The sequence below is a fragment of the Myotis brandtii genome, unplaced genomic scaffold, assembly GCF_000412655.1.
Source record: "Myotis brandtii unplaced genomic scaffold, ASM41265v1 scaffold729, whole genome shotgun sequence".
Classification (NCBI taxonomy): Eukaryota; Metazoa; Chordata; class Mammalia; order Chiroptera; family Vespertilionidae; genus Myotis; species Myotis brandtii.
Window position 1 is genome coordinate 281,425 of NW_005370880.1, and position 8,627 is coordinate 290,051.

Below are 8,627 nucleotides of genomic sequence, written 5' to 3' on the forward strand. Positions count from 1 at the left end.
ATATATATATATATGTATGATTTCAGAGAGAAAGGAAGAGGGAGAGAGGGATAGAAACATCAATGATGAGAGAGAATCATTAAACGGCTGCCTCTTGCATGCTCCCTACTGGAGGTAGAGCCTGCACCCTGGCATGTGCCCTGACCTAAAATTGGATCCTGACCTGTTTCTTAGGTTGATGCTCAACCACTGGGCCATGCCCGCTGGGCTATTTATTTTCTTAATCGCTCTCTCCCACACTAGACTGGCAATGGTCTCGTTTGTTTTGTTTACTGCTGGTTCTCTAGCACTTGGAACAGCGCTTGGCATACAGTGGGTTTGAGTAAATTAGTCCATTAAATTTCTATAACATGGATCATTATGTCATCTGCATAAAATACCATTATATTTTAAATCCGTGAATAGATCTTCTCCCTTTGCAAAAATCCCAGTGAATGCATGGCTGTTTCCACGAAATCACAGCCAATTCTAAATTAAAGTGACTCATAGCCTGATTTTATATATACCAGCTGTTGACCCTTGAACAACATGGGCTTAAACTGCACAGTCCACTTTTATGCAGATCATTTTCTTTTATTTATGCAGGTTATTTTCAATAAATTCTCTAAATGTATTTTCTCTTCCTTATGATTTTCTTAATAACATTTTCTTTTCTGTATCCTACTTTATTGTGAGAAGATAGTATATAATACATAGAACATACAAAATATGTGTAATTGACTATGTTATTAGTGAGACTTCTGGTCAGTCACAGGGTATTAGTAGTTATGTTTTGGGGAAGTCAAAAGTTATGTACAGATTTTCTACTGTGTAGGGGTCAGCGCTCCTAACCCCTGCATTGCTCAAGCGTCAACTGTAATCTGGCATATATCTATATCTATATCTATATCTATATCTATATCTATATCTATATTGCTGGTATATATACATATATATATATAAATCTGACTATGATTAACTTGTTTAATTTAGAATATTATATATGTATGTAATATACATATATACACATATACAGAGAAAGAGAGAAAAATGCATTTTAAGGTTTGATAGGATATGGGCTGCTGTCTCCAAAACTAAGAGGAACACAAAAACAAATTAAAACAAAAACAAAAACTGTGCTCAATTTGGCAGCACATATACTAAAATTAGAATGACACAGAGAAGATTAGCATGGCCCCTGTGCAAGGATGACACGCAAATTCATGAAATGTTCCATATTAAAAAATCCTATATAATAAATAGCTAATATGCAAATGGTTGTCATGCCCTCACACTGGGGCAGGGGGACCTGAGGCTGGGCCGGGGGACCTGAGGTCATGCCCCCTGCCTGGCTGGGGTTGACAGGGGACCTGAGGCTGCACCCCCTGCCCTGCGGGGCTTGGCCCTCACACTGGGGCAGGGGGACCTGAGGACGTGTGCCCCACCCCGGCGCCAGGGCCGGGGGACCTGAGGCCGGGCCAGGGGACCTGAGGCTAGACCAGGGGACCTGAGGCCATGCCCCCTGCCTTGCGGGGGTTGGCAGGGGACCTGAGGCTGCGCCCCCTGCCCTGCAGGGCTTGACGGGGGTAGGGCTGGCCAGGTCTGGGTCTTGTGCTATTGCAAGGTGTGCGCAGGTGGGCGGGGACTTGACTCTGGGTCCCACAGCACGCCCCAGACTCTGACAGGAGGGAGATTTTCATATACATTTTACTAATTTTCTTTCATCTCTGACACTTCTATTATAGAGAACACTAGTAATAATAATAAAAAAATAAGAGGAGCATAGAAAGGCTGACTCAGCCACTCAGGAAGCAGGAATAATTATTCCCATTTTACAGACGTGGAAGACTGAGGCCCGTTGAAAGTGCAGAGCTCAGCTCCAACATTCATTGCCCCCAAAAGCTTCATGCAGGTGCCACAGAATGGAGAGGACTTTGCCAGCCAACCTTGGTACCACGGTCTCCTGTCCCGCCAGGTACTGCCTCCTGCAGGCCCTCAGCACCATGTGATGGGGAGCCTCTCCTGCCCATGACCTGCCGGAGACTCCTAGGCCCTAGATGTGGGATTTAGGATCAAGGGCTGTTGGAAGTGGTGGCTGGGGGACTGGGGATTGTCTTGAAGCTTGGTTGGTGTGGCACATCGCTCCTTATATTTAAATTATCACTTTCTTTGGGATGGTGTTGAGGATGGTAATGGAGATTAAAGAAGGTCCTAGCTCCCTCAAAGCACCCCTTGGCTCTGCTTGTCTCCCTCTTTCTCTGGGTCCCAGGCACCTGTGGCCACCAAGGCCCCATCTTCCCCTCAATTCAAGGCTCCCTGCTCTCATCTTCAATTCAGGTGTCACTTTCAGGAGTCCTAGGACTTTGGGCATCCAATCAAATCATGAGAGGCAGTATAGCTAGTGGTTAAAATCCCATGCCCTAGAGTCAGACATCCTGGGATTAAATCCCAGCCCTACAACTTACATTCTGTGTGACCTAGTCTAAGGTATTTAACTTTGCTGGACCTCAGTTTGCTCATCTGTAAAATGGGGCTAATAGTACCTATTGTTTACCTTTGGTAAAGAATTAATTGAGTTCATGTTTTACACCTGAAGCAGCACCTGGCGTCCAGTAGGGCTACACATGTGTCCACTGCATATATTGTTCAGTCCCCAGCCCCTATCACCAGCTCTGCTTTGCCTCTCTGGCGTCAGAGCCCTCAGCCCCTGTTTGTTTTCACACTAGTCATAAGACAGCTTGAAATTTTTATACAGGATTTATGGGTCACACACTGGAAGAATCCAAATAATGGCTTATTTTGAAGTCACATTTGCAAAGCAAGCCAGTATATTCACTCAGATTAAAAGCAGTACCAGTCAATATCAGCTAGCAACTGTAACAAACCCTTCCCAGGTGTCACTGGCTAAACACAATACACAATTAGGGCTTGTTTATGTCACAGTCCAAGGTGGTTGAGGATGTGGAGCTCCAGAAAACAGTCAGGACCTTTCTATCTTGTGGCTCAGCCTTACCCCAGAGCTTTGGTGACATCAGCTGACAAATACGGGACAGAATCTGTAGGATTTAAAAATATTTTTAAAAATATTTTTTTATTGACTTTAGAGAGAGGAGAAGAGAGGGAGAGAGAGAGAGAAACATTGATGTTTCACATCCATGGGTTGCCTCCTGCACACCAGCACACTGGACAGGGAGTCCAACCTGAAAACTGGGTATGTGCCTTGAAGGGGAATCAAACCAGTGACATTTTGTTGCACTAGATGACACTCAACCAACTGAGCCACACTGGCCAGAACAGGACCGATAGGATTTTGCAGGAGGGTTTTTATGGGCCAAGTGTGGACAATCCCCACTGTACTTCTACTCTCCTCCCATTGATCAGATCTTGTCACATGATAGCTCTAAGTGCAAGGGAGCCTGGGAAATGTAGTCCAGAGGTGTGCCCACGAGAAGAGTAAATGGTTTGGTACAAAACTACCCAGTCTCTGGGATGGCTTTTTTGGGGGGTAGGGGTGTTGAGGTACCATGAACTATTGATCTGGGCTCATACCTAAACCCCCTGCCCCCTGTTCTCCATCCCCAGAAGGCAGAGGCTCTTCTTCAGCGAGATGGCGACTTCTTGGTTCGTGCGTCTAGGACCTGTGGGGACCACCCTGTGATCTCCTGCCGCTGGCGGGGCTCTGCCCTACACTTTGAGGTGCTTCGTGTGGCCTTGCGTCCCCGGCCAGGCCGGCCCACAGCCCTCTTTCAGCTGGAGGATGAGCGTTTCCCGAGCCTGCCTGCCCTGATTCGCAGCTATGTGAATGGCCAGCGTCCACTGACCCAGGCTACAGGGGCTGTGGCCTCCAGGCCAGTGATACGGCAAGGGCCTATTCAACGCAGCTTTAGTGAGGAAACCCTCTTAGACAGCCCGTCTCGGATAGAGCTACTCAGGTACTCACAGGCTCCCGACCTTCTTGTGACACCCAAGTGCCACTTCGGCACTATTGACACTTGGGGGCAGATCATTCTTGGTTTGGGGGGGAGGGGTGCTGTCCTGTGCATTATAGGATGGTGAGCAGCATCCCTGGTCTCTATCGACTAGATGCCAGTAAAATCCTCCCCACCCCACTCCCTAGTTGTGACAAACAAAAAGTGTCTCCTAACGTTGCCAAGTCCCCTGGGGGTAGAGCACTCTGGTTGAGATCCAATGGTCCTGAGTGACAGCAGGTAGGGGTTTGGGGGCGTTGGTGGGGGTGGACCTGCTTAGGCTGGGACTTCACATCTATCCCATCTTTGTCCCCCAGGGCTAGGAAGTGGAGTGACAGTCAGCCTGCAGGTTTGGAACATGTGGGAAGGTCAAGAGAAGGCCACTCTGAACCAGGTGAGAGTCTGCCAGACAGCCCATGGCTCAGAAATTTCTTTGCCCCTCATCCCTTGAGTGATCTTGGGCAGGTGACTTAGTCTTTTGGGAAATGGGGACACTGATACTCTCAAAGTGGTTTAAAAAACATATAGGAACTTTGTAGGTGCAAAAAAATGTGGTTTTACAATTATTCTAAGAAACCCTATGTGTTCTGACCATGGCTGACCTCCCTAATAACTCCTGCCATATGCCCTCACTCCAGTAACACAATCTTCCTTTCAGTTGCTAGAACATTTCAAATTTGTTCCTGCCTCAGGGCCTTTGCATTAATTATTCTTGCCCATTCCCCTCATCTTTTTCTGACTCCTCACTCAATATGAGTTCTTCAAAACTGTTTACCCTAATCATCCTACCTAAAGGAGGTCTCCTCCTCCCTCATGCCCAGTCTGCTTCGTCTGCCCTGTCCATCCCCCATCCCATTCAACATGAGCCCTCTCTGTGTACCAGGCACTGTATTAGGTGCTGAGATACATTGATGAATGAGAAAGACAAAGATTTCTGCCCTAGTGAAGCTAACATCCTGTTAGAGGAAGACAGATCAAGAACAACAAAGTCAATTATATATGACTAGAGGCCCAATGCACAAAATTTGTGCACGGGAGGGGGGGTCCCCTCAGCCCAGCCTGCACCTTCTCCAATCCGGGACCCCTTGGGGCAGTTGGGGGCAACCAGGCTGGCAGGGGGGCCAGTTAGAAGCAATCAGGCAGGCAGGCAGGCAGGGATCGGGCCTAAACCAGCAGTCAGACATCCCTCTCACAATCTGGGACTGCTGGCTCCTAACTAGCCCCCCTGCCAGCCTGATCACCCCTAACCACCCCTGCCTGCCAATCTGATCGCCCCTAACTGCCCCTCCCCGCCGGCCTGGTTGCCCCTGTTCTCCCCCCACCAGCATGGTTGCCACTTACTGCCCCCCCCGCCGCTGGCTTGGTTGCCCCCAACTGCCACCCCCGCTGGCCTGGTCGCCCCTCACAGCCCCCCCTGCCGGCCTGGTTGCCCCTCATTAACCCCCCTGCCGGCCTGGTCGCCCCATGCAGCCTGGTGTTCAGTCGTTTGGTCATCCCTCACTAACCCCCCAGCTGACCTTGTCGCCCCACTCAGTCCGTTTGGTTGTTTTGGATGTGATGGCCCCTGGCTCTATATATATATAGATTTGGGGTAAAAATTAAAAGTACAACAGAGTAGAGGAAACTTTAAGTAGTAGTCAGGAAAGGCACCGTGGAGAAATATTTTGAGAATGTAAAGAAAGGAAAGATGTAGATAACTGGGGGCTGAGAGTGGCCTAGGGAGAAGGAATAGCAAGTGCAAAGGTCCTGGGGCCAGAACAAGAGTTTGAACTAACCATTCAACCAAAAGGAGGTGAGTATAGCTGGAGCAGTAGGAGAGAGGGGAGAGTCAGAGAGAGATCTGGGGCTCAGATTTTAAGAGCTTTTTGGGCTACTGTGAGGACTTTGGCTTGTATTCAGAGTGAGCTAGGAATTGTGGGAAGTTGTTAAGCCCCTATAACAAGGTCTATTGAAATACTTTGTAAGTACAGAATCTCCCAGAAGTCTGGGTGCACTTTTAAGTTCTAATAACCTTGGAAGTAAACATGCCACACACTTAACCAAAGACATCATTTGAAGGTTTGATAAAATGTTTATGTAGTTTTTTGAATTTTGATTAATATGTTTTTATTTTAATTTTGTAATGTCAGTGCTTTACCATCTTCAGTCAGAGGGACAAAAACAAAGGATTCAAATTTAAAATGTGGTATTCAGAATTCGCAAAACTATTTAAGTGTCAAAGAAAGTTTATTTTCAAACCATTGGTAAGTGTGTAGCATTTATACTGGAGAAGTAGTTAAAGTTCAAAGCCACACCAAGAGAGGTAGGGATGCCCGGGAATTGCCTGAATGAGTGGATGAACCAGGACCCACCCAACTATCTTCTCTGTGTACCTCCTGCACCCTGCCTTGTATGACCCCCAGGAGCCTCCACTGTGCCCACACTTGCCCTGTCTTGCATGGGTAGTGACCCTGTGTTGCTGAAGACCCCGGCTCCCCTGGGATCCATTGCTGACAGCCTCAGTGCCTCAGATGGGCAGCTTCATGCCAAGGCACCAACCAAGCCACCTCGAAAGTCCTCACTGGTGCTGCCAGATGCCTCTGAACAACCCCCAACTTACTGTGAGCTGGTGCTCCGAGTGCCCAGCGCCCGGGGGACACCCCCTGGCCACCAATGCCCAGAGCTAGAAGCCCCGTGGTGGGAGGCCCAGGAGGAGGAGGAGGAGAGATGTTTCGCAAGACCACAGGCAGACATCTCTTTCTGCCACCCGAGCAAATCCTCTGGCCTTCTGGGCCCCCAGAATCGGCCCTTGGAGCCCAAAGTCCTGCATACTCTCCGCGGCCTGTTCCTGGAGCACCATCCTGGGAGCACTGCCCTCCACCTGCTACTGGCAGACTGCAAGGTGAATCACATACCAGATCCCTTCTCCCTAGGCTGGGGCGAGGCCCAACAGTACCTCACATCCATATACTCACTCTGTTCACTTGTCCTCCCCACGCCCCCCTCAACTCCCCTACTGCCAGGCTGCCGGCCTGCTGGGAGTGACCAAGGCTCAGCGGGATGCCATGGGGGTTGCCTCTGGCCTGGAGCTGCTCACACTTCCCCATGGCCATCGCTTGAGGTCAGAACTGCTGGAAAGGTGAGCCAGCCACTGGGAATTCCCACGATCTCCAAATCTCCCTACTCTGAGAGAGGGGTGGGCAATGCCACCTCCCGTCCTTCCTCACCCCCAAATACAAACCTCCCCACGGCCCCAGACCCTTGCCCTCTGCCTCCATAGACACGAGGTGCTGGTGCTGGCCGGTGCGCTGGCGGTGCTGGGCTGCACGGGGTCGCTGGAGGAGCGCACAGCCGCCCTGAGGGGCCTGGTGGAGCTGGGGCAAAGGCGGCGGGGGACCTGCCCGGACTGGCCGCTGTCATGGGCGTCCTGCTCATGCCCCAGGTGCATGGGGTGCAGGGATGGGGAGGAAGCCCGAGCGAGTGCAGGTGATGGGGAAGGGGAGGCACGCTCAGGATTTTTACCCCAGGTGTCCCGGCTGGAACAAACGTGGCGCCAGCTCCGAAGGAGCCACACCGAGGCCGCAGTGGCCTTCGAGCAGGAGCTGAAGCCGCTGATGCGGGCGCTGGATGAGGGCGCCGGTGAGTGGCATCGTTTGGAGTTGGCGCACCAATTCAAACTCAGAATCCTCACCCAGTCCTAGGCCAAGTCGCGGCTCCGGTCGTTAGCCCCGCCCCTTCGCCCCAGGCCCTGCCCCCTCCGGTCCCCTTCGCCCCAGGCCCATCCTTCTGCACTAACTGGGCCTTGGATCCAATCCCCGGGCCCCGCCCTCACTGTGCCCTAGGCCCCGCCCCTTTACCATAAGCTCTGCCTTCTGCACCCTATGCACTGGGCTAGTCCTGGCCCCAGCCCTTAGGCCCCGCGCCTGCTTTATGCCACGCCCTTGACTCAATCTAGCTCTGCTAGGCTCAAGTCTGCCGACCCAAGTCCTGCTGGTTACTTTAGTCCGAGGGTGCCTGGCCCAATGCCCCACCCTCTCCACCCTAGGCCCTGCCCCCTGTCCAAGGCCCACTCCAGACCCTTCTCCCCACAGGACCCTGCGACCCTGGCGAGGTGGCGCTGCCTCACGTGGCCCCCGCGGTGCGCCTGCTGGAAGGTGAGGAAGTCCCGGGGCCGCTAGATGAGAGTTGTGAGCAGTTGCTGCGCACCCTGCAGGGGGCGCGTCAAATGGCCCAGGACGCACCCAAATTCCGCAAGGCCGCGGCCCAGCGCCTGCAAGGTGAGTGCCCCCTCTGCGCTGGGCTGCCAGAGGGTCCTGGCCTTAGGAGCAACCCGCATGCTCTAACCTGGTGCCCCCAAACCGTGCCAGGGACCATAGTCTCCCGCCACGCCTCCCAAAATCTCACCCAAATTGGGACAGCTCCTCTCAGGGGCCCCCAAGCCAGCTCTGCAACCAGCAGTGATGACAGGAAGTGCCCTACACTCAAAGAGGGTGGCCCCGACCCCCAGTCACACCCACGAGTCCCACTCCCACCCATTCCAACTTTCAAGTTTGTCGCACAGGGTGGCCCAGGACCCCAAATCTTGACCCTGGGGCGGCTCCATCTCCAGGCCCAGCCTCTAGGTGGGGCCCCTAGCAGCTCAAACTAGAAACAGAGTGTCATCCCCATGCACCCTGGCTGAGCTCACCTCCACCAATCAAT

At 51.9% G+C, this 8,627-nt stretch overlaps 2 protein-coding genes across 2 annotated transcripts in view; one reads left to right on the plus strand and one right to left on the minus strand.

Annotated features, from left to right (window-relative positions):
• SH2D3A (SH2 domain containing 3A) overlaps window positions 1-8,627 on the plus strand; it is a 13,329-nt gene that overhangs the window by 3,607 nt on the left and 1,095 nt on the right. The window contains 9 exon segments of the mRNA XM_014530261.1: window positions 1,818-1,954; window positions 3,562-3,911; window positions 4,265-4,341; window positions 6,350-6,828; window positions 6,950-7,065; window positions 7,207-7,304; window positions 7,307-7,368; window positions 7,454-7,565; window positions 8,018-8,203. Coding sequence (XP_014385747.1) covers window positions 1,886-1,954; window positions 3,562-3,911; window positions 4,265-4,341; window positions 6,350-6,828; window positions 6,950-7,065; window positions 7,207-7,304; window positions 7,307-7,368; window positions 7,454-7,565; window positions 8,018-8,203 — 1,549 coding nt within the window. The 5' untranslated portion in view covers window positions 1,818-1,885.
• Window positions 2,747-8,627, minus strand: part of TRIP10 (thyroid hormone receptor interactor 10) — a 19,671-nt gene continuing 13,790 nt past the window's right edge. The window contains exon 15 of the mRNA XM_005882596.2: window positions 2,747-3,035. Within this exon, the coding sequence (XP_005882658.1) occupies window positions 2,989-3,035 (47 nt within the window). The 3' untranslated portion in view covers window positions 2,747-2,988. The remainder of the gene's footprint in view (window positions 3,036-8,627) is intronic.